At 42.1% G+C, this 25,493-nt stretch overlaps 1 protein-coding gene across 1 annotated transcript; it reads right to left on the reverse strand.

Moving 5' to 3' along the window:
- Positions 1–251: 251 nt before the first annotated feature.
- On the reverse strand, positions 252–19,224 carry LOC115401769 (dihydropyrimidinase-related protein 5-like). Its single transcript, XM_030110093.1, has 14 exons — positions 19,106–19,224; positions 10,613–10,727; positions 9,662–9,811; positions 5,060–5,218; positions 3,951–4,130; positions 3,762–3,830; positions 3,596–3,640; positions 3,428–3,503; positions 3,174–3,330; positions 2,903–3,044; positions 2,647–2,789; positions 2,319–2,526; positions 843–1,020; positions 252–765 (listed from the first exon to the last, which is right to left on the reverse strand). The coding sequence occupies exons 2-14, from the start codon at positions 10,721–10,723 to the stop codon at positions 680–682; spliced, it is 1,704 nt and encodes a 567-aa protein (XP_029965953.1). The 5' UTR covers positions 10,724–10,727; positions 19,106–19,224; the 3' UTR covers positions 252–679.
- Between the last annotated feature and the right edge of the window lie 6,269 nt (positions 19,225–25,493).

The following is a 25,493-nucleotide window of genomic DNA, read 5'->3' on the forward strand; positions in this document are numbered from 1 at the left end:
AGAGTGTAGCAGCAAGAATTGCATGGTGTTAAAAGCAGTTGGATTTCATCACCACACAGCACAGTTTGTCCATTGGAAACAAAAAAAAAAAAAAACACTGTTAGAGGAGCCCACGGTGCAGTGGGCGGTTTAATCACAAACAGAATCCACACACATCTTCATATGAGTCTAAAGCTATGGTGTCTACAGTGTACCATACGTTTGTGTGTGTGACAGGGGTTTAATAGATACTTCACTGAATCCAGTTCTACTTTTTTTTTTTAAATAACTTGGTCAACATCACTTCAGTTCAAACCATTAAAAACTGTACTGGTTTTGATCTTTCACAGTTTGTTTCGTCAGGAGATACAAGCAGGGTGATAATGAGCAGACTTCACCAATGTTAGAACGATCAGCTTGAATTTGGCAAAACATTTTCAATTCAGAGATAGCCCTTCACTCTCGTGGGATTATTGTGGTCAGTCACTCCAATAACGACAAATTAGATTTGCAGCTGTCACTCTGCTGAGTCACTGATCATCAGTTGTCTCGTCACCAATCGAAGAAACTTGGTTAAATTAAATGTTTTTCCGTCTTGATTAAAATCCTGTGATAGAAAATCAGTGCAGTTTTCCTGGTTGCTCAGAAATATACAAAAACATGGAGGCTTGGATGGTGGACGCTCCAAAACAGCAACAGATTACCAGATACCACTGGAGCGCCCGCCGGGAGGGGCCAGGATCCGGGCCGAGGACCTTTTGGGGATGTGATCGTCCACCTGAGACCCTGACAGTGAACAGACGGAGGACATTTCAACCAGTTCTGACACAGTATAAAGTTCCAGGTACTGGAAGTGGTCCTACCTGACAGGCTAAAGGAGGACTCATGGAGGTCTCTGACTCCCTGATGGCTTCGAGCACAGGGTTTGGTGGGTGTCTCTCCATCGATGGGACCCAGGCCGAGCTCCTTCTTCATGGCGTTAGCGACCTTGGCCACATCGCCAGAGTACGGATCCCTGTCTACCATTTTATAGGCCTGAGTCTGAGACACAGGGGAAAAAAACTTTTAGCAATTTTCAGTCCAATGGCATCCAAGGTCTGAACAGAACTGTCACAAAAATTGGTTTTGTACAATATCAGTCAATTTATAACTCAGGTCATTTCTCTAAAATTAAAGCTGCATAGTTTTGAAGTGGTTCGAATAACAACAAGACAATCCTGCTTCAGATCTAGTTATAGTAGAGAGTGTGTAGAGTTTGCATGGTCTTCCAATGGGCTTCCTTAGGGCACTTTGATTTCTTTCCAAAATCCAAATACATGCAGTTGAGACTAACTGGTGACTCTAAATTGCCTGGAAGTGTGAGTGTGTGGTTGTCTGTGTCTCTGTTTGCCCTGAAATGAAATAATGACTTATCCGTGATGCACACGGTCAGCTGAGATAACAGCTGGACAGATGAAATTCCAATAATAATTATCCACTTATTCTAGTACTGCTTTAAAAGCAGTCATTTTCTTATGTCATTAAAAGAAGGCTTTCCAATTCCGTGTCAAAATATTACAATTAAAACAAAGGTTATCAAATATAACTTGAGGCCAGATAAGCAACAAACTTATTTACTGCCAAATGAAACAATAAATAATGAAATTTCTGCAAATGTAAATGTAAAAAGGACCTAAATGTTAAGAACATTGTACAAATTGTTGAATTTCAGATGGTAAAACAGCAGAACTATGCAGAGGCCGGGATAAATGGAAAATGCTTCTGTAGACCGCAACAGCAGAAAAACAGTGTCAGCGAACGAAGAGAGCACAAGCATTAAATCCTTTTTATAGACTGTCACATCAGTGGAGCTGGAAGCAGCATGATGAGAGCGTTTGCTGGAGGTCAGCTGTCTGCTGAGTAAGCAGAGCACAACGTGAGTCTTGCTGTCCTGCCATAACTACTTCACCTTTTAGGGAAACCTTTAACGTGGAAGAAAACGCAGCAGCACGCTTCGAGCCTGCGTAGGGATTAGGGATTACTTTGATCACTATAACTACAACTATAAACCACCACTGCAATTATTAGCATCTGACACGTAAATACTGCAAAGATGTATCTGATAAATATAGTTGTTGAATCAGTTTAGCAACAATTTTCATTTAAACTGCTGCATTTTTAATTCTACTTCCAATTCCATGTCTTTTATCTTCACAGTCTGACGAAATCACTTCTCACTGTTTTTGGTAATTCAATCTTTGCTGGATGGTGAATTCTCACACGATATTCTTTCAAATTTACAACGTATTTACAAAGACTTTAAAAAAGAGAACAGAACACAAAAAACACGGCAAAGGCACCTTTTCTCTCTGGACCATCTTCTTATAGAGATAGTCGGGGAAAGTGCGTTGTGGGTAAAACTTTCCAGACCCCTCTGCGCACATGAACACGCCGTTCTCACAAACCAAACGTCCGCGGCTGATGGTGACCAGAGGAACGCCGTGGCAACGCAGCCCCTCGTACAGGTTGAAATCTCCGCCCTGCACTTGAGTGCTCACAGAGATCGTCCTGCATGCATAAACAAAGAATAATGCATGTGTCTGTCCATGTTTCTAGTCTTAAAATCGAGTCATAAAAATGAGGAACAGACAATGAATGCACTTTGGTACACCTAAAGCGAATCTTCACCTTGTTGCATCTGGATCCCAGACCACCACATCAGCATCAGCGCCGGGGATGATGCGGCCTTTGCGCGGGTACAGGTTGTAGATCTTTGCCGCATTCGAGCTGGTCACCGCAACAAAACGGTTCTCATCCATTTTTCCTGAAACCTGCAGGGATTACGGGCAAAGAATACGCTGAAAATGACCATATGAATACTACTATCATTCACAGGCAGCCAGTAAAATCTTGCAGGAGTGTCGATTTGTGATTGTGAACCTACCACTCCTCTCTCCCAGATGACGCTCATCCTGTCCTGGACTCCAGCCACTCCGTGAGGGATCTTGGTGAAGTCCTCTTTACCCAGAGCTCTCTGCTTGGTGCTGAATGGACGGTGCTCTGAGGCCACAACGCTCAGAGTGTCACTGAGAAACAGGATTTGCACATTCAGTTCAGAAAGTTTATCTCTTTTTCTATTCCTAAATATCATAAATATAATAGCCTTGATGTCAGTGCCATACATTTAGATTACAGTTTAAAAACTGCACACTCACTTGCCCAGCAGGCCCATGAGGTAGCTCGGTGTGTTTGGGTCCAGACGGAGAGGAGGGACGATGACGTGGGCGGCAGCGTGAGCCCAGTCCTGGTGGTAATACTGCATCCCGTTCAGAACTGCGTGAGCCACAGTGGTCTCTGCGTGGACTACCTTACCTAGACAGACAAAATGTATGAAGGGGAATATTCATTGTCCTCTTAATTATGATATCTTCATCTTCAGTTTGTTTTCGTTTTAGGGCTAGTAACTCACCCTGCATCTTAGCAGCAGCAATCATGTCCCCAGCAGACATACTGGACACATTCACCAGGTAGATTGGGCATCGGGCCTGCAATCATACATAAACTAACAGCTCACCAATCCATTCAGGCATATGTCAATGAAGACAGACAGAATATTGAATTCTTTAAATGCTTTTACCCTGTTGGCGATGGTGACGGCTCTGTGCGTGGCCTCAGACTCAAGCTGCAGGCGACAAGACAGATTTGTAAGAAATTTCCTCAGTTTATCCACATTTACATTACAAAAAAGAAGAGAGAGAGAGAGAAAGAGAGAGAGCAAGAAATAACCTCCAGAGTAAACTTACCTCCTCTGGTCGACTGACTTCTATTCCCTCTGGTCCAGTGATGCCCAAATCCAGAGCTTCTTTGGCACCCTAACACAAACACAGAACTTTCAACAATACTGTATTTCCTCAGCATTTAAAAATACACATTTATTCATTTAATTGCCAATCCATAAAATTAACGTATTTCAGACTGTGGATGCTGCGCACCTCAGCTACCAGCTCTCCGTTCTCGGCGTGGACGCGAGCGATGGCCCCGATGTCCTTACAGGTCTGCAGCGTCTGGTAGAGCTCGCAGTCACGCAGCATCATCATGTCTTTGTAGGCCATGAACATCTGGAACGAGTTCACCCCGTGCTCCCTGACCAGGGTCTCCATCTCACTGCGCACCTGATCATAGGTACAAGGTTTATCAAGCTTTGAGTAAGATTAGAAGTGATAGATAGTAAAATGTGAAAGAGAAAGAGATGTGGAAGTGTGGCTGTGGACTGAAAAACTGTGTGTGTGTGTGAGAGTGTGTGTATGTGTGTGATATGGGGCATGAAATGAGCTTGGAAAGCCTCCAGAATGGGATCACATTGCATTTACATTGGCAAACGACACAGCCCTGCAGAGACTAGCAAGAAAATTCATTTAGTTCACTGAAATGCTGTCAAAGAAATCTAAAAAGTACTCATGCAATCTTCACCACATAAAATAACCCAACTGTATAGCTGAATGTAATTTGTAAAATAGATTCCTGGACAACATAGTCTCTTGGTGCACTATCATTGAGACGTTCAAGTGAAATAACACACTATTATCTAATATTTTATTTTTGGTTTCCTGTGCAGCCAAGACGATGTTGTAAAGCATCATTTAGAGGCCGGGTAGTTCGGACTCAGCACTTAAATTGAAGAACAAGGATCAAATTGGTAATTAACATTGCAAACCATCTGCTGCTGGAGATCAATCTACTGTGCGGTTAACTTGTAGACTGTCATCGTGCAACATTCTGGTAGCGAACATTTTTTTGCACGACATAATGAGATGTGGCACGTGCACAAAGTCAGCAGATGATACAGTACAGACAGTAGAGCCAAAGGGTGAATGGGTTGACTCATAGAGTCTGCCTAACGTGCCCACTGAGCATGTGTGTTAACCTACTTCCTGTAAGGTTTAATCTAGGTCATCATCACACGCTTCACCCATATACAACGAAAGTGGTGAGGCTGCTTCATTCAGGGAGGATAAAAAATGTGAGCGGTAATAAGGAATAACACGTGCTTTCAAAGTGTTTTCTGGATCTTCAACTATCAAATGCTTGAGACGTTACGAACCTTTGGTCCCCACCAGGTCACCCCGACGTGCAGGGCATAGTCGCAGCAGGCCTTGGCGTCGGCCAGAGCTCGGCACTTCTCGTAGGCGTCCAGCAGGGAGCAGTGTTGTTCTGGCAGGACCAAGCCCATCACCATGGTGGTGCCACCCATCAGAGCCGCCTGGGTGAGCAAGAAGGGGTGAGTCAGAGAGGATTTAAGCAAAAAGGAGGATATAGAAAATGGAAGGCCGGCTAGGAGAAGACAGGAACGGATTAGAAAAGAGGACAATGACTGTAGTGTAAAACACACAGACTCTTATTTGTCTGGTAACAATGAGCCTTTCTCATGAATGGCGGTCTCTTCATCTTATGATGCTGTATTCACTGGTTGTACAAAGTGATTCACACAAAACATCACTCATGCACTGCAGTTAAGGTTCATTTAAAAATTGTGCTTCTTCATTGCTGCTCACTGGATTTGAAACGGTATCAAACAGAACACAATAAGTCCCAAATACAGAACATGTTTCATCTTCTGACTGTGTTGCCATTTTCACAGCATCTTCATGACAGCGGTCTTGACAGCAGATAGAGGTGATGAATAAACAGAGAATAAGGAAATGAGAGATGAAATCACTGGCAACAAACCGGAGGGAGTGGAGAGGAGAGAACGTCACGGTGGAGGGGAAAATGTGGAGGAAGATCCGAGGAAAATGATGAATCGATGGGACCGGTGACTCGGCTGAACGGTAAATTCACATTTGTGTAACCATGACAACAGATACTGCTCAACCATGCCTGTCGCACGAATCCACCCTCCTCATCCTCCTGCAGTCACCCATTCAGCATCTCCTCGATCTTACTCTAACGGAAGCATTGAACCGAGGACTGACGCGACAGCAATATTCATAAATACTGTGTATACAACAGGAAATGAAGTGGTGTGAAGAGTGGGGGGGGGGGCTGGGGGGGGGGTGGGGGTGGGGGGATCTCTCGCCTATATACACTTCCATTTTCAGCTCAATAGAGCTCAAATATGAAAGCAGCACCAAACCAAATCTCCATTATTTTAACAACTTCACTGGAATGAAACATGCGTAGCTTAGACATATCTGCACCTGTGTGGAGTCATTCCTCCTGACTCCAGACGTGCTGCAGACGGAGGCGGGGTCATCTGTTCCTGAGCGACATCTGCACGAGCCATTGGGCTAACGGGAATTTTATCACCATAGAAACCAGTCTGAACCGTCTGCAGTATCAGCACTGAGACCCACCGTGTGTGTGTGTGTGTGTGTGTGTGTGTGTGTGTGTGTGTGGTGTCATTGATCACTGTCACTTCATGCATGTATGTGCATGTAAGTGTGTGTGAGACCAGGGTACACACACAGCTGGGGATTGAGGGATTTAGGCTGTCTGTCGGCATGGCCTAAATTAAAATATACTGCTAGAGCACTTCTTAAAAGAAAAAAAGCTGGAGAAGAGCCGAGAAGATGGATGGAAGGATGGGGAGCAGTGGCAAGCAGAGAAACATGCTCTTCATAAATCCATCTGTTTCTGTGTCTTCTGTGTTCTAAACAGAGTGATTGTGCATTTTCAAAGGTCAGAGGACTTCACTGGCAAAATAAGACTCTTGTGAACAGGAATAAAAACTCGTCTGATCGTTGAAATGCTGCTTCTGCAGCCCTTTCTAGGAATTCAACTCATAAAAATCCAGTTTTAGATTGCTCTAATTTGCAATTCTACTACAGAGAGCTCAGAAAAAATCTAAATCACTGGGTTCATAATATAACAAGTTCTAATGAGGCGAAATAAACTGCTGTAGATGCAAAGAAGAAACAAGAACAACCTGAGAGCAGAGAGCGTGATCTGTCTCGCACTTAAATCATATAAATTGAGCACTAAAACTAAGGTAATTGACATTTTGTAGACTATTTGCTATTTTCATCCGTGAAAAACGTCACAGTTGCAACACTCCCGACTGAACTGTCATTCTTTTGATGTTTCAAGCTATCACTGACCACTGAGAGCAAAGCTGAAATCAGGAGTGACACATAAACCCCAAACAGTCTCCAACATGAATCCCCACTCTATTAAAGACCCCTGACCCCTGCTGTGAGGATAATCTCCTGGAGAAAAAGTGAAACAGACAATGGGGTGGGGGGGTGGGGGGGGGGGGTTCATTTCTTTCTCTTTATCGCTGTGTGTGAGTATGTGTGAGTGTGTATGATTAAGCAATTAATAGTTTCATTTAAAAGCTGATCACTATATCAAGTGAAAAGCAAAGTATTAACATGACTTTGAGTTAAATAATAAAGAAATGAATTCGTTTTTGAGAGTATGAATACGTTTGAAGGACTTAATGCGTCCCTGAAAATCTCGGGGTGATTAACTGTGTCATTATTTTATCACCATTTGCCATTAAGAACCAACGAACCAAGAAGAGACAAAAATAGGTCAGATGAGAACATTAAGCTCCGTTCAGTGTCCATGTGGACGAGGGGGGAAAGGGGAGACTCTGAATGTGAGACATGACTGATGTGAGGGGATGAGAGGGGATCTGTGTGTCGCACTCCAGGGGAGGGTATCACCGTCAGGCAGATTACCGCTGCAGCTCTCTGATCAACCTTTATCAGCAGCGCTCATACTTCACATCAAAGCTCAATACCTCAGCTCATTCCATCCCCGCCCTCTCCGAGCCCTTCTTATGATTTCCAGTGTGCGGGGTTCAACAGGACTGTGGCATGTCAGGTGAATCTCGCTTTGCTATGACCTTTTCCTTATAATCATGGTCGTTCTGAGTCTACTGAGTTTCAATTAAAGGAAACTCAACTCTGGGAACCTCCACTCTCAAAAACCTCCACTGAATCTCCAGCATTGAATCCTGTCGTTCTCAGCCACCTTCAGCTTGTGAGGAGGAGAGGGGATGCAGTGGGGAGGAAGAGAGGAGGAAGGAAGGACGGCGGCGGAGGAGGAGACTGTTACAAAACAGTGGGAGGGTCGGAGGAAGATGTGGAGCGAAATAGTTTTGGGGTTCATCGTGACTGCACTAGAGCCGTTGCTGCGGTAACGCCATCACTATAGGGACCACACAATACTACCATGGTCGGGCATGCACATTGCCTCTCACACACACACACACACACACGCACACACAGGCATTTAAATACTGGAAGTGGGGGTTGGTTGCTATGGCAGCAAAGGCAGTGAGTGGGGCGGTGGTGACCGGGGGGGTGTTGCTGGGAGGAAAACTGGCACACCAACAATTCAACCCTCCCCAAATTCCTCTCACCACACTTCAGTCAGCATCACAATAAACTCTGGCCGCATTTCACTGAGCACTTCACATCATCCACGACAGAATCCCCACGCACACTGCCAGTGTTTCAGAAATGTAAGATATCTAGGTGCTGCGACAGAAAGAAGGAAGGAAGAAAGGAAAGAAAGAGAGAAAGAGAGAGAGAAAGAAAGGGGAGGCTGGGTGAATGGAAGAGGAGAAAGCTTTAAAAACTCAAAACTAGTTTGCCTTTTATGACTGGACTGACCTTTCATTTCAAGTAAATAATGTCACAGTACTCAACAACTATGACTTTAATATTGCACCTTCATTAGCTTCTGATATACAAGAGTTTCAAAGATTACCACCTTTAACATTTAAAAAAAGTCTCATTTTAAACCACTAAACCACAGGAGAACAGTTAGAAAGAACGAGTCAATAACTCAAATATCAATAAAAAAATGAAGTACCTATTGTGATTAAACCCGTATATCGGGTTGTGAGAGCTGAGAGCAGTCGGGGGAAATGATCTGAAAATGGTTGATCTGAAGTGGAACGACCCCAATAATGTTTTCAGTACTGAACGCACTTCGTTAAATGGAACCGATGAATCACACAGCAGTGTCGAGGTGAACAGGCAAAGGGCATGAACACCAATTATTTCCTTCACTTGAATTCAATCACTCATCCTCTGGTAATTCAGTGGTGTCACGATAAAATCAATATAACACCAACTTTTCCACATCTAACTCAATTGTTGTTGATGGGATTCCGTCATATGACTATTTGGGATGGCACAGCATGTGCCAGGCAACGCTGACACAAACAGATCGACACATCCTACAAAACATGCATCCCGCTGCAGGCCACAATCAGGCTTTTTCTTTTGAAATGTTAAGTCTTCTCATTAAAGAATCATGCTCTCGTCTCTGACTCTCGGCAGATCTGTGCAACTGTGGAAAATATGCAGAGCATCCACAAGAAATTAACAAACAGTACAAACGAAGCTCCAACAGCTGTGTGTGTGTGTGTGTGTGTGTGTGTGTGAGTGTGTGTGTGTGTCACTGCTTTAGCAAGGGACTACTGACAGCTGTTTGCAACCAATAGGGGCAGTCTGAGAACACACATGTGATCATTAGTCTCGATGAATGAATGAAGCCAAGAGCAGAGGTGAGTATCTGACTGGAGAGAGTGAGACAGAAAGAAAATACGTCTGAGCACGACTGCACGACAGCTGCTCCTGTGCCCTAAATGTGCTAAATCACAAGCATGCTGACAAGCAGAGTCAGAGCAAAGCCCTGTGTGTGTGTGTGTGTGTGTGTGTGTGTGTGTGTGTGCGCGTGTGTGTACCTTGGTCCCGCTGTAGAAGTCATCCTGGATGCTGGCGTTCATGAACGTCTGCTGCAGATGCACGCTGGTGTCGATTCCTCCCGGCAGCACCAGCTTTCCGGAGGCGTCGATCACCTTCGCTCCACCTGGTATCATGAGCTCCTTTCCAACCTGCCACAAAGAAGAGAAGCACAATAATGCACACTGCTTCAAGAACTAGAATCTCTTACAGAGCAAGTTTCTTCACTTGTAACCTAAAATATTCCACCTTCTAACAGGCGCCATGAAAAACAAGATATGTGTAAAAGCTGTCAGTGGTTATAATGTTGTGGCTGATTCCTGTATATAAGCAATGTCTTCAGGCTACTTTGTTGCCAGTTTGTCTCGTGTTGCTCATCAGCCTGTCTCGAGTTCCTAACCTTCTGCCCTAGTCTTGTGTCATCTAGTCTGGTCTGTTAACTCTGTCTGGATTTTGCTGGCGCGTAGTTGTGCTCCTATGGATAACCTTACCTGTCTGGCCCATTACTATCTATCCTGCCTCAGTTGTTGTTTGTATTGACTGATATCTTGAAAACACACTCTGCCGGTCACTCAGCAGGTCAGTCAGCCCAAAACCGCTGCCACGACGGAAGTCAATAAGGATTTATTTGTGGTTCCAGTCAGAGCACAGTTCAGCTTTTTCCTCCAGGTTTAAGAGACGAATACACTCTCTTCACATAAACCGATGCTTATCACCATGACAACGTCCCGAGAGTTAATTATAGTGCTCACTATCATCGTGTAGAGCCACTGAGTTCACCAAGCGCTTCATTCTCCTCTATGCAATTGTAAAAAGTGAGTCACAGCAACAGCTGGGGACACACTGGGCAGTGAGCCGTAGGGTCTATGATGAATTAAATTAAATAGAGCTACAATTTCAATCCATAAGATTTGCTTCAGATTTAAAAAATGCAGTAAAGTATGTCAGTGTACCTGCTGGATGATGCCATTCTCAATGTAGACGTCCGCTTCCTGGGTGAAGTCGTCATTCACCACCTTCCCTCCCTTGATGAGGATACGCATGGATCCCATGTTAGCAGCCATAGTCCTAAGAAGAAGAAGAAGAAGAAGAGGAAGAGGAAGAAAGCGTGTTTAAAGCCGTGTGAAACGGTACAGATGCTTGGGTCAAGAACACTGAGAACATTATTATTCTTCATGCACATCAGACTTTTCACCGGCTGCCTTCAAGAAAGAACAGAAAAGAGTTCTAAATGATTTAAAAGTGGCACATGTAGTCAATTATTTTCCTGCTGGTAGGGGTCAGACCCCACATACCGCCTCATCTTCCATGTGCACATTTTGTGCTGAGTTATATGCTCGACTTCCTGACACATATTCTATAAGTTTGCCTCAGCAGACAGAAAACTGCCTCTCAGCTTTAACTGTATCAGCCCCACCTATGAAATATTAAGAGATGAATCAATAATTCAAAGCTGTATTACAGCATCTCAGGGAAGATGACAGACCCTCAGTGTCCTGTGAGGAAAAGCTGATGTTTCATATAAAGTTTATAGAGTACCTGTTTAGTTAGCAGCTACGCTATCTGAGTAGAGAAGAACTGCTTTGAATTACCAACATTCACACGCATTTACCCATAAAATACTGCACAGACGATGCAATAATCTCTCGTGCAATTTTGTTGTAATCTTTTAGTAAAAAGGTGAATATTTTCAGAATAAAGCCAAAACAAAGGGCAAAATTATAGGTTGCCCTTCTTTGAAATGGCCCTTGACCTAAACGGAGTGTGACACCCCTGATACGGACTAATTGTTAAAAAATCAGGGGGCTTCGAGTTAAGAGTTTAATGAAGCTAATTCCAGGCAGTTCTGCTGTGTGAGCACTTCACAAAATGAACGCCCCACGGTGGCTGTGCATAATGATTAGTTTTGGTTATGGTAATTTTAAGGGGCGTTACAATACTCATATGCTTCTTTCTTTCACAAATGCCTTCATGTTGTTTTCATTAAAAAGGTTAGCATTTTTTTTATATAAATATATCAGTGAGCTCTGTTGTGTTCTATTTCAAATATGATTAAGAGTGTGAATTAATTTGAAAAGTATTACAAGATTACAGAATATTACAGATTAAGTAGGTTTAAAATGTGATATTTACAGAATAATATCGGTGGGGGGGGGGAAAGAAAGTTGTGTAGATCGAAGAGGATTGACAAAACTAAGGGGTTCTCCTCCAAACATTTCTCCGTGTGTATTCTGCATGGATGACTGGACGCAATGTGTTTGATGGCGGGACACAATGGCCTCCCAGTCACACAGAATCAACTCAAAGCGATGGAGGAGAATAGCGAGAGGAGGAATGGGGGTGAGACGGGGGGGGGGGGGAGGAAAGAGAACAGAAAAGAATAAAGAAGAGGGAAAAGATTTAGAGGCTCAAATTTGCTTACAGATAGAGATGAGTCCACGTATGGAAGAGGAGAAAAAGTGGATGGTTGTGTTCAGAGATGAAAGATGAAGAGTTGGTAGTAAACATGGCGGTGGAGGGGTGCGCAGTGTGGAAAATAGAGCCCTAAAGGCCTGACCGACTAAGTAAAAGGCTGGTTTCCCAGGAGATGCAAACTGGAGGGCTTTCAGCTGAGAGAGAGAGAGAAAAAAAAAAACCTACAAAAGCGACACACAAACACAATACTGGCATGTCATGGTATGGCGAAGCATACTAACATACAGAGACAGATAGCAAAGCAGTACAAGTTACAAATCGTTTATGACATTTTAAATACCTGCTTGCTCTGCCTGGCCTTCTAACCTTCACTGATCTTCATGTATACCAATGTAGTAATTTAGTAACACTAAATAATATGTGAGACTAAGAGGAACAGTTGGATTGGTGCATGTTTGGAGAAACTAACACTAAAAATTGTTTTTTAGGGATCAAAGGATTTCCCAGTCAATTATCTGTGATGATATTCATGTTAACAATAATTGGTAGCAGCAGCTCTCCAGAGACCCGCAGCCTGGATGCTTATGCATGCATTTTTATTAGTAGGTCGGTGAACCGTTCCAGTAATATCACCGAAAACAAAAGCAACACTTTAATTTTGGATCTGAATTTGAGACTTTCAATGGTCCTAAATATAAAGTATATGTGATTAAATGGTCTGTTGACTAATGTATGGCCAATATAGACCATGTTTAGTGTTCAAATGTTATTCAAGTGTCAAAGGTGAGTCTATCTTCTACAGATCTGTTTTTGAAAAATCAAGCACATGATGTAATCGTTATGTAATTACCCGCTGATGCTCAGCCTCAATCACTTGTGGGAAAAAACAAAAAAAAGATCTGACTTCCTTTCAGCCACCAGCTCTGACCAAAACTAACTACACAGTGGAAATAACGGCCGGCTGCAGCTCATAGAAGCTCGGTATCAAATCAAGTTCTGTATTCATCCTGCTGCACAAGCTGACACTTTCATTGACTTGAGTGTCTTGGCAGAGGCTTGTGCCAAATAAACCTACTTCAAAAGTATTTTAAAAAAATCACTGAATAATCCTGTTCAATCACATTCATTTATTTAATGCTTGTTCAGGTGGGGTTGGTCTTTCAGTCCAGTTCCTAAAGCATCACAGTGGGAGGATGTAGTTTTTCTTTCATCTGAGGATTGCTTTAAATGCAAACCCGAGGAAATGACAGTAAATCAGTAACTATGAGAAAGAAAACAGTAAAAGATTAGGGTGAAGTGAAAAGAAATGGGACGGATGAAAAGTCCACCATGAAAATTCCTTCTTAACTGATATTTACAAGCCGGGGTTGTTCCTGTTTTCCAGTCAAGTTTGAACCCACACAGACGACTGACTGTGCGTGTGGGAATGGGAACGCTGACTAAACAGACTTCTGCACGGGACACTGCAGGCTTTGTGAGGACTGCAAATCCAGAGGAAATTGGAGTCAACTTATATAATTGATGTTGTGCACAGTGACACTTTTAATACCGTCAATACACACAGCAAGCCCTCCAGCTGTTCAGGGGAAACATTAAAATCTCTGCTCCATCTGCCAGTTTTGATGTATTGTCGTCAGTACTACACACATCAGATGGCTTTGTCGTATTCCACCTGGGTGAATAGTTATCTTTAAAATGATATTTCAGGGATCGCAGCAGCAGAAATGTGTCACTTTTAACATTTTCTTCACATGCATTAAAGGCCTTGGCTCTATTAAATAACTTTTCTTTCACTTCGTGTTTCATATCAGTCAGTGTTTTCTTTCTGCTGTGTCATTGCAGGCATAAGAGATGGACGGACAGACAAACACATGCACGCACTCACAAATGTGCATGCACACATGCACGCTGCGAGTTGCCGTACACACCTTATGGCCAGAGCTTAACACAGTGAGTCACACACCCTAATTCCCCTCCTCTCTCTATGCAGCCGGCCTTTCTGAAGGGGGTCCTAATTAATCATGAATGAGGAGGAGCAGCAGCTCAAATTAGTTCAGACTTAATGTACCATCATCACAATGCCACACAGATTCATGACACAGGTGTGGCAAATGCACACCCTACAGTCTGCTGGACAGGCATTTCTTCAAAACAAGACATTAATCCAGTGTTTTCAAAATGGTGCTGTCACCATCTAAAAGGGAAACATTTTTCCATAATGATGATATGCAAAAGTGAGATCACGTCTAAAAATGTCACAGATTACAGATTGAAGTTAGAGGAGTATTACTGTGAGACAGAATCATCCTGACAGTTACACACTAAAAAATGTTGGGTTATTTTGGTAACCCAATTTATGTGTTGCTAGTGTTGGGTTAAATTTTTGGGTTATTTCTATAAAGAGTAACCCATTTTCTGGGTTATAGGCCTATTATTTTAACCCAATTTCTGGGTTTTCAAGGTTATGCACCATTTTTGGGTTGTTTTTCAGAGGATAACTCATTTTTGGGTTAGGGGCTTGTTGTTGTTTTTTTTTTTTTTTTTTGTCTTTCAGGTCCAGTTATGGGATTTTCTCTAATGTTTGAGAATGCTTTGTGTTTTTATTTCCAGTAAAGTTACCCAATTTCTGTCAAATGTTTGACAGTTGTGTTTTGTAAAATAAATACATTTTCTTGTAAAAAATTCATTCTCATTTTTTGCTTTTATTGATTTTAAGTATATTTTTAATAAAGGAATAAAAAAAATTGTGATAAGTAGTTGGGAAGTAGGACGAAACAGCAGTAAAATGTATTTATTACTGTTATTATTGAGGCGACAGTAGCTCAGTTGGTAGAGCAGGTGGCCTTCGATTCCCGCTCCCGCAGGTGTAAAACTTTCGTGTCCTTGGGCAAGACACTTCACCCACCTTGCCTAAGTGTGAAAGTAACGTGAGAGTGAATGGTTGGTGGTGGTTGGAGGGGCCGATGGCGCAGATTGGCAGCCTCGCTTCCGTCAGTCTGCCCCAGGGAAGCTGTGGCTACAGTAGTAGCTTACCACCACCCAGTATAGAGAGAATGAAGAACGTAAAGTGTTGCTGAGTGTCCAGAAAAGCGTCCATAAAACCAATGCATTTTTATTATTACAATTATTTTAACCCAAGGGCTAAACTGCGCAACCCAATAGTTGGGTAAGCAATAACCCAACATTGTAGTTACCATAACCCAACTTTTGGGTTAAATAATTCAACCCAAAAATTGGGTTGAAAAAAAAAGAACCCAACCTGTTGGGTTAAAATAACCCAAAAAAGGGGTTCGTCCTTTTCTGAACCAGCAGTTGGGTTAAAATTGGGTTATTTTTTAAACCCAACTGTTTTTAGTGTGTATGACAAACAGTCCGTCCACTTCCAGCCAAATCCTGCATATTTACAGATCGGTTCTTTTTATTGAATATTAGCTGCTGCCCTCCTCAGATGTCCATTTCCGTCTTTGTGCAGGCTACATGTGTGGCATGGACGTGTGCGAGTGTTGATGTGTGCTGTAAAGTGAGAAGAAAGGAGCAGACAGCTGCCGAGTTCTGCTTGATCTGGAGAGTAATCGCTGCAGGGTTGGGCAGCGTGTGGTGTGTGTGAGCGTGTTTGAGTGTGTTTGTGTGTGTAAAGCTGGCGCAGAAAAAGACATGCAAGAGTCAAATACATTTACCACAGCTTGGAGATAAGAAAAGACACCAAACAGACAATGAGGTCTAAAGAGCTGTTGGTGAGACTGGAGGTCCATGCATGAATGAGCCATTAGTGAATCACACACAGATAAACACACAATAACAAGACCCAACAAACAGCTAACTAGGCCATCACTCACAGGATGATTGCTCCCTCTGCACGCACTCTCATCTTCTACTTGTATTTTTGTGTAAAACATCTGCAGGTTTATCATAATTCCATCGCAGATCTTCATTTTGCCTGTGCGTTTGAGCTTAGGTGTGAAAACAATAAGCCAACTGGGTATACATTCATGATTCAGGTTGACAGCTTTCGATTTTGTTTATAATAGGCATGTTTGACTTTTAGCGCCACCATCAGGATGCATGCTGAACACCCTGACAGAAAACCTTTCTTCATTTTCAATCTGCACACATAAGCTCTGCAGCGCGGAATGATTTTTAATACACAAAGAAATGTATTTTTTAAAAAAGTGCAGCTAGATATTCAGGCTTTCATAAAAGCATCATTATAGTAAGAGGTTTAAAAATCACTGAGGCTCCCTTGGGCCATTTGCGGTGGTTTAAGTCATAAGCATGCTTCAGATGAAGTGAGTGTTGCGTGTGGACCCCCCTTCCCCCTGCCCCATATCTGATCAGCTGTGCCTACCGATGTTCACCACTTTCTGAAAAGAGGCACCTGACAGGCTGAGCCGGTGAGCGTAGGTGAGAGAGGATTCTGGGAGTGAACTCGTCTCCTCCGTTATATTTCATCCATGTGAGTGTGACACCATGAATGCCTTCGAGGAGACACTGTCCACCCTTAACCCCATTTGTAAGATTCATCGCGTCTTGCCACCACCGTCCGTGACAGCAGGCTTTTCACTCCACTGTAGCCGTTCAGAGCGGATACCAAACTCTTTTGTATTGAGACGTAAGGTCAAACAGCGATGAGTTCCGACTCTAGCAGCCAAGAGCTTCAAAGTTTTTCAACAATCCATGGAGTCACAGAGCTTCTGCATCACTTGCTGTCTATTTTTTGTCCATACTGGTTTACAGTTTTCAAAGTTAGTCAACGCTCAGATGCCAAATTGAGTTCAAATGTGTTCTAGCAAGGAAGAAAACAACTAATGAATACATTAAAAAAATGAAACAAGGCAACATTTTCAAATAATTAGATACCTTAGACTTAGAGGAATGTCTGTCTGATTGCCTCACCAGATTGGACAGAAAGATGTAATCATGGTAACACAATAGGAACAGAGACCGATAATGAATTGCTGACAGTGTAATATGACTACCCGCTTCGATCGTTTACAAAGTATCCATTATGCATACTGGCTTTCACTCAGTTGGCCATGATGGAGCGGTAATTCTGCACCTCCAACAGGTTACATGGCTGCTGGGAGTTAAAAATGCAAAATATTCCATTTATAGTTTTCCTCTGATCTGTTAGCTACAGTGGCTCCACAGACTAATACTGATGTATCTACATGTTTGCTTCCACATAAATCTTAAAAAAGTTTGAGGCTCCTCTGCAGTACAGCTAACATCTTGTTGTGATGGGCCAATGACACATAGAAGGTGAGAAAATGAACAATGTCGCACAGAGAACTCAGTAACATGACAAAAACCCACTGAGAATGAAACCTAGGTCAATACTTTGTGGCTTTATACACAGCATGTATGTGAGTGGACAAACATTCTTTGAGATTTGCCACTGGCAAATGCCTACAAACACTTTTTTGACAAATGTCAGACACATTCACTGAGAATTTGATCTAAATTAAAGCTTAATTAGCAGGTCATATCAGTACAAATTATAGTTTTCAGTCGATACCAGTGCTGTGAATGACATGCCTTTAAAATCATGTATCTGAAACTGCATTTCAGTCACACAGTAGTGGTTAATACTCTACCAACAGGATAATCTCTCCAGTTAGAGTCTGGATTGAGCTTGGAGTCTGTTCCATGTTGAGTCTGCATGTTCTTCCTGTGTGTGTGTGTTGATTTTCTCACTGGTTCCTCCACATTCCATAAACATGCATTTGAAGCTAATTGCTGATTTTACATCCCCCGGAAGTGCGAGTGTGAGTGCCAGTGTGACTTTCTGTCTCTCTGTATTTGCCCTCTTGTGATGGATTGGCAGGCTGTCCGGGGTGTACCCTGCCTTCACCCATAGTCAGCTTTCATTGGCTGGAGCACTATATGACCCTGAGTTGGATAAAGCTTTATAGAAGATGGATGGATCTGACTGCAGTGCACTATAGACAGACAGAGTGAATTCAAGGGTCCCAATAATCCACCCTGCAAAGCCCTGCACTGCTATAAATCTACCACTGAGTATTTCAATTACAATGAAATTACAGTTATGGCTACAAATGATTTTAAACTATACATGAAAAGCAGCTGCACCCCTACATAAGCCTGACATCGGCTAATGGTTGCATTATCGAAACAGCATCCTTTCAAATGTATGCAACTGACTGTGCTGCATGTCAAAGACCCTCTAAAGCACCCTGAGGATCCTTACAGCAAATGATGTCAGGGCTTCAGCATTGCAATCCACAAAACCAAAGCAAACGTGCCTGAGATAAAAACCTGGCACATCCACCAAAAGAGGCAGAACGGGAATTTAAAATCACCTGTTCACATCAAATGTGTGCAGTCACACAAATGCAACCATGCAGTCGACTACATACACCAGACCAAAGACCCTCATTATCATCATCATCGTCATCATCATCATCATCATCATCATTATCATCATCACCATGACTTAATATATTTGATAGAACAGACACTAACCTTCAAAGAGAAAAAAACGACTTACATAAGAGGCAACACACATCCATGCAGAACACACAGCCTTATTGCACTGATGGCACGTCTCTCTCTCTCTCTCTCTCTCTCTCTCTCTCTCTCTCTTTCTCTCTCTCTAACACACACACCCCTTACCTATATTTAGTCACCAAGAGGCAAACAATGCTATTTTAACATCATCCTTTTGCATGCTGCATTTATGTGAAACACATTGAAGTGTTCTCTCGAACAGAAAGGGAAACGCTCACAGGAATAAATATCCATATATTTTGAAGAGAGAGAAAAAAAGCCACAATCCAGGAGCTATCGACTAAACTGAGCGATGTTTAAGATGGCATACTGGTTCAAATGGAAAATGAGAGGAACACCAGAGCTCATTCATTATTACTATTAAACACCGAATTTGCATTCCAAAGATAAACCCTCATAATATATTCCGTTTTTTTGTTAGACCTTTTCCAAGAATATATAAAAAGATGAGGCGATATGTGATGGAATTCTGGTATATTTCCTCTTTTTTTTCTTTTTTTTACCTGATTTCTCGCAGATCGGCGGATTCTCCGCAGCAGCTTCTCTCCGTTGCCCAGCACCGAGCAGAGTGCGCGAGGACAGCTGGCACAGCGCGAGCCGCAGATGCTTCTCTGAACGACAGCAACCAATCAGGAGCCGTCGAACACCGAGTGACGTAAAAACAGACCAATGGCGGAGCAGCCTGGTCGGCAGACGAAGGGGTCTCTCGTGCTCATAAAGCAGGGGTGTGTCTCCTGCCTCCTGAGAGGTGCTGCGTTTAAGTGCTGTCGAAAATTTCATGGAAACCATAAAAATTACAATTTATATGAAGAAAAAAAAAAGCTTTCAATAATATAGAGGCAAATAAAATGCTTGAACCGAGTCAAGATAAAAAAACGAGATGTTTCACAAATTCTGAAGTGCAATTTTTTATGTGATGGAAAAGGAAACCAATTCTATTATTCATCATGGCAATATAGAGTCAGCTTATTTGAACATCATAGCATCTAATAGAGGAGGAAATTGTAGTCTTTCCTTTTCTTAATATTTTTACATTTACAGTACTTTCTGCTGTGTGTTGTGTTAATTTCCCCATAAGCAGACACGATAAGCAGGCAGATAAGATATGATAATGCTAAAGATATGATGCTTGAAGTCATCAGGTCAACTTAACTGGATAGATTTGTCATTCTCAAATGTGCATTTATTGAGGTGTGTATTAATGTTTTTACTTGTCTATTCAAAAGTTCAGTTTTAAATTCTAGTTTATATCGTTATTGCTAAACTAGATAACATAACCCCCTGACATCTGAAACCAAACCAAATCAGATAATGTCTATTTACAAAATATACATCTAACAATTTAAGCCCTCACGTTTGATTGATGTATTAGTTAAAATGTTTAAATGAGTGTGAAATGTCTTTTATTCGAGAGTTGCACTTTCACGAGCAGACTAGGACCCTGAAGGCACCACAATATGTGCGTGAAGAGCTGCAGGATGGAGGCAGGGCGGCCTCTTTGGCAGCATGGCTGACTGCTGGTGTGGTGGGAAATCAGAGAAAGTAATTAATAGGAGCAGAACCAAGAGGCTAGCCTCAGAACATTCACCCAGAAAGATACTGTCAAGATACTCGGTTCAACGTCTATGTTTATCAAATTCCCACTGTTTGAGCACATTACTGTAACAGTAATTCATTATTTTTTGTTACAACTTTGATAAATCAAGCTAAAAAGTACAAATTCAGTTTACTTAATTGAGATGTAAACTAGCAATCCAAAATCATACGCTGCATTTTCTTGTCTTCAGCAGGTCTGCTGTTTTTTACCTGAGTTTTGAACATTCCTCTGGATATTATGTGAAAAATGCATGCTGAAGCTGTAATTACCTGTTGAAGGTGCTTCACCTAATTTGATGCAGTTTACTTTGTGATCCAGGAGAGGGCGTTTTAACAATTCCCATTCCCGTTGACCTATTGCCCTGGTGAGTGCAGTCATCCTAAGCAGACAGTCACAATAACGCAAGTAGCATTGTAAATCCTTTTATTAGTCCTACAGGGGGAAATTTAGCTCGTCAAACTATTTTAGGTTCAACGCTGTGGAGGCAAAGTCAGTCACAAATGCTGCTTGCCTAATTTGTAAAATGCCGCTGTCTTTCTCTTAAATGGGAACTGACATGCGGGCTCACCTGCAAAGATCAGAAATGAACTTTGGCATTTATATTTCGCCTTGCTACGTTTTTATTTCAAAGCTGATGGAGCTCCCTCACATTGTGTGCTCTATATAACCCACACTTTAACTCTTTCAGTCAAAATTCAAGTAGATCCCTTTTTCATTTGATGTTGATGCCTCTCTTGCCATACAGGGAGAAGTTGAACTTGAACAGAACAGAGCAAAACGAGGAAATGATGAATTTGATCACTTCACCTATGAAGGGTCAAATAATCTAGATTCTTCTTTGTCTTTGCCAAATTGGAAACATCTCGGATTTGAATGATCAAAATTCAAAAGAATTCCAATAGAAGCAAAAAACAAACAGTACATCAGAAGTTAGTGGTACGGGTCAATAATAATGAGCCTTCAGGCCGAATCACAAGAAACAGTCGCCTTTTTTATTCACGGTTCATTTCTTACATTGTTCAAGTACAAAGTTAAAATGCCTTTTAATTAGTTCATATTCATACAAGAGTAAAATAATAATAGTGCCTTTTCATTACTACGACAAACTTAAATACAGTCATTGTAAAGACAAACTTGATTTATACTCCTAACAATATATTTTTCTTATTTTCAGATAAAATTTTAGCACCTTTTGAAACACCACCGGGTCCTCCTTTATCCTAAAGCTCATCTTTCATTTAGTCCATGAGATGAGTGTCTGCATGCGCCACAGCGTTGTATATTTGTATGTGTCGTGTGTGTGTTTAGTTGCTCTGTGTGTCAGTTTGGTTGTGTGAGAGTGTATCAGTGTTGAAAACAGCGCATCACTCAGCCTAAAAGCTGTCGATAGGCAAACAGAAACATCATCACCGTGTCAGCCATCTGATCAAAAATGTCCTCTCTCTTCCTCAGACGTTTGTCTCTCGGAGCTCTCAGACAGACGGGTTGAAATAACACCGCTAGGAAAAATCAGGGCCAGCTGAAACATTTCATCAGTGGTTTCCAGGGACTTTCTACTGCATTATAAATATGGAATTATTTGGTTTTGTAATCGAAATGTATGGAATTGGGCATCCAGAAGAGACGTTTCACTGATTGAGTGGCTTCATTAAATCGCTTCCTACAAACGTCTTCATGATGATTTCATCAACATTTTTAATAACAAAAAAAAAAAGATTATTTTGTACAAATGCATTTTTAAGAACAACTACTTTTTCCCACCTAACTTCTTAACTTTACCAGAAGCTTCCTCTCAGTGGAAACTCTGCAAACTGTTTGATGTTGTGACGTTCCACAACCTTGTTCCTAATTTTTCTCGTAGGAGAAATGAGTTTGGGTTCTTAGAGGACAAAGTAAGCTCTGACCTCCTGAATGTTTTGCTAAAGTCTGAGATCTTCAAATTCAACAACAACAACAAAAAAAGAGCTCCGGATTTTGCTTTTAAGATCACGTCATTACAGCTGGTGTTATTTCAACTCGTGCCTGTTTGAGAGTCTCGTGCAGTTCATCAATTTCTCCTGGCATTCTTGAGTACAATAGAACAAGTCACTATACTAACTGTAATATATGCTTTCTCTAGCCTTTCTCTCTCTCCCCTCGAGGCTGAGACTGAACTGAACTGAGCACCAACCTGGAACAGTACACACACACAATAACAGATTATTATTGTAATTATTATTACCATATTATTATCATTACTCCCTAATCTAACATGGAATTGGAGATTACATTGACTGACTGACATGCAGCACCTGGGGTTGGGGTTGTTGGGGGGGCGGGGTGGGGCGGGGCGGGGTTCTGTCGGGGTTGCTGGAGGAAAGGTAAAGTTTGTGGGCGGGGCTTGGGAGCACCAAACGACACGGGGTGATGATGACACACCCAGCGGCGCCGCGGGAAGCCTGATGGTGGCAGGCGGCCGGTAAGAACACAGTGTGTGTGTGTGTGTGTGTGTGTGTGTGTGTGTGTGTTGATGATGACATGCTATGTAGCAAGAGAGGAGAAGAATGAAAGTCGGCTCTATGTTTCCAGCAAATATGTGTGTGTGTGTGTGTGTGTGTGTGTGTGTGTGTGTGTGCATGACGTTTGTATGTATGTGTGACCTGCAAGAGCACTGTAAAAAAGAGCAGAGTTTCAAAAGCACCTGAAGGTTGGTTGTAGAAACACAGTAAACATGATGGAAAATAAAACTTTGAACCTGCTGGTTTTACTGTTGGTTTGATAGAGAGAGTGTGTGTATGTCGTATGTGTGTGTTTGTGTGTCTGTGTGTGTGAGCATAGACCACATGTATCCAGTTGTTAGCTGGTGTCTGAGGAAGGTCATTGGATTGAAAGGCTTCCTGGAAAAGATGGTGGTCTGAGGACCAAAAAGCACCAGACTGAAGTGTTTTCTCTGCAGGCAGCCCGGCCGAAACACAACATCTCCGCTTCTCTGTGTGTTTGTTTCTGTGTGTAACAGGCATTGTCAGACTGATGTTTACACCAGGCTGCCTGCTTCAGCCGTAGGAAGTAGAAAACCAGCATAGTGTCTGCAGAGTAAAGGTCGGCCTCTGGTTCCAGTGGGTGTCGCTGCAGTTCGGGACGTTTTGGATCCCTGTGAAGCGCGGCGGGAGCATGAGCGAGCTGCAGGGGCGGAAGTCGAGGAGCTGCACCGTCAAAATGGTGTTTCGGAGAGGTTGAACTTCTGCAGTATTTTAAAACAAAGGGATAGTTTATCGTCTATTTAGTCTGATGTTTGAGGTCATATTTTCAACCACTGAAATAACATTCTGTTTTTTTAAACCAGCTTCAGACTTCAAACTTTTTCTTTTAATTCAACATTTCACAGATGCATCACAGGTGTCCCTGTGTGTTTTATTTATGCTGATATTTCCTTAATTTGTCGAAATTAAATCCCAGCTATAAAGGTGTGCCACACATGAAAGCCTCCCTTACGAAGGGTCAAAACTCAGCCAAGTCAGAGTAAACCGAGCTACATTAAAGGCTTCAAACAGTGTTCCTCTCCGTCGACAGTAACATGACATCTAGCAATATCTGATGCCTCCCACGACTGTGCTTACAGGTATGGTTTACTGGGGAGATCTAATATTGATATCTGATAATCAGGAGCAATATTCCTCAGCTGAGAGAGCACCAGGACAGTAACATACAGTAATGTACCAGAGAGAAACATCACAGTCATTTCAGCAACAAGTAGAGCAACATGTGAATCTGTTCCATCATCCAAACGTGATAGTGTTGAGATTTTCACAGCATCGTCACTAAAGCACCAACTAAAAAATATTACAAAAGCACCCAGAAATGGTCTGCAGACGCTTGATTACATCTGCTGTGTGTGTGTGTGTGTGTGTGTGTGTGTGTGTGTTAAAATAAATGTAAAAAAAAGAAAAACCTCACTCTTTGATCCTGACGTTCAGAACATTACTGATCCAGTGACTTCTGACCTTGACTTGGAGCGTTTTGACCCACCACGTGCAGGACTCACTGTGTGCACTGACTATAGTGACCACTAGATGGCGATGAAAAGCTGGAGCCAACAGCTCAGGATAGTTTTGAGATTCTTTTACAACCTCAATAACTTGACATTGAAAGAGGTTTACAAGAAACCCCATAAATCACAAAGAAATAAATAAATACAATTTCTTTGCAATAATGTTTTGTATTAAATTAAAAACAATAATATATGATAATTGAGGTCAAAATCGCAAGACGATCCTTGAATTCCAATATTAAAATACATTGAAATGCAAATTTTGCCACAAAACACATTTTTGTCATAATCCAATTAGCTGTTAATGACAACAGAAGGTCTGTGTAAAACAGAGAAGGGTTTGGGATTTGTTGCGCCACTGAGAATTGTGTTTTTAACAGAGCAAAAGAACCCACTACATAAACTACGTCACAAACGTTGACGTTGATGTTTCTCATGCACATGAAGGGATCATTTAGAAGTAACACTGGGATAATCTATGGATTCTTGTCCAGTCTGATAAAGGGATCACTGCAGAGGCAGAAAAGTTGTTTTTTTCTCAGCGCTGCATCCGCATTGCTCCTCACTAAACGCATCCACTTGTACGACATTTTATCTTTGGATCATTTATAAAAGAGGCCAACTTGTTTTGCACTTTTATGGCCTTGTGAACATTCCTTTTGTTTAAGAAAAAAATAATCAATAGACCTCGATATACAGAGCAGAGATTGAACTTCTCTATCAATTTTGAATTATTAGCACCACCAGAGGAGCTCCACCTTCACGTTGCATGATATGACGACACCGTCAGAAGTGTCAGTTTGTGTCCCTCTTTCCTCCCCTGCAACACTCAGGCCTACAAAATAGATGTTAAAAATTCAGAGCTGCCTCTCCTGGCTTGGCTGGTTTTACCTCCACCTGCTTCACATTCTCAGTGAGGGACTCCAAACTGCAGCAGAGACAACCAGAGACCATTTAGTCTCCACGAGCACCAAAAACTGTAAAAGGATTGTATTAAAGTGGCACCATTTGGACTTTATCACTGTCTGACCAGCACCATGAGTATTAGGCCTACACAGATGTCTTTGAGTGTGTGTGTGTGTGTGAGAGTGTGTGTTTGTATGCCTTTGTTTATGTGTGTTAACTGCACTGTCACTACATATGAAAACAGTTAAGAGCTGTGTTCCAGAGGGATTCAGTGGCGTGTCAATGGGAGATTAAAAACACAAAGTCAGGGTGTGTGTGTTGGTTTCACCCCGCCTCCTGGCCGGAGAGTTCGACTCCAGCT

Source organism: Salarias fasciatus, chromosome 15 (genome assembly GCF_902148845.1).
Source record: "Salarias fasciatus chromosome 15, fSalaFa1.1, whole genome shotgun sequence".
Classification (NCBI taxonomy): Eukaryota; Metazoa; Chordata; class Actinopteri; order Blenniiformes; family Blenniidae; genus Salarias; species Salarias fasciatus.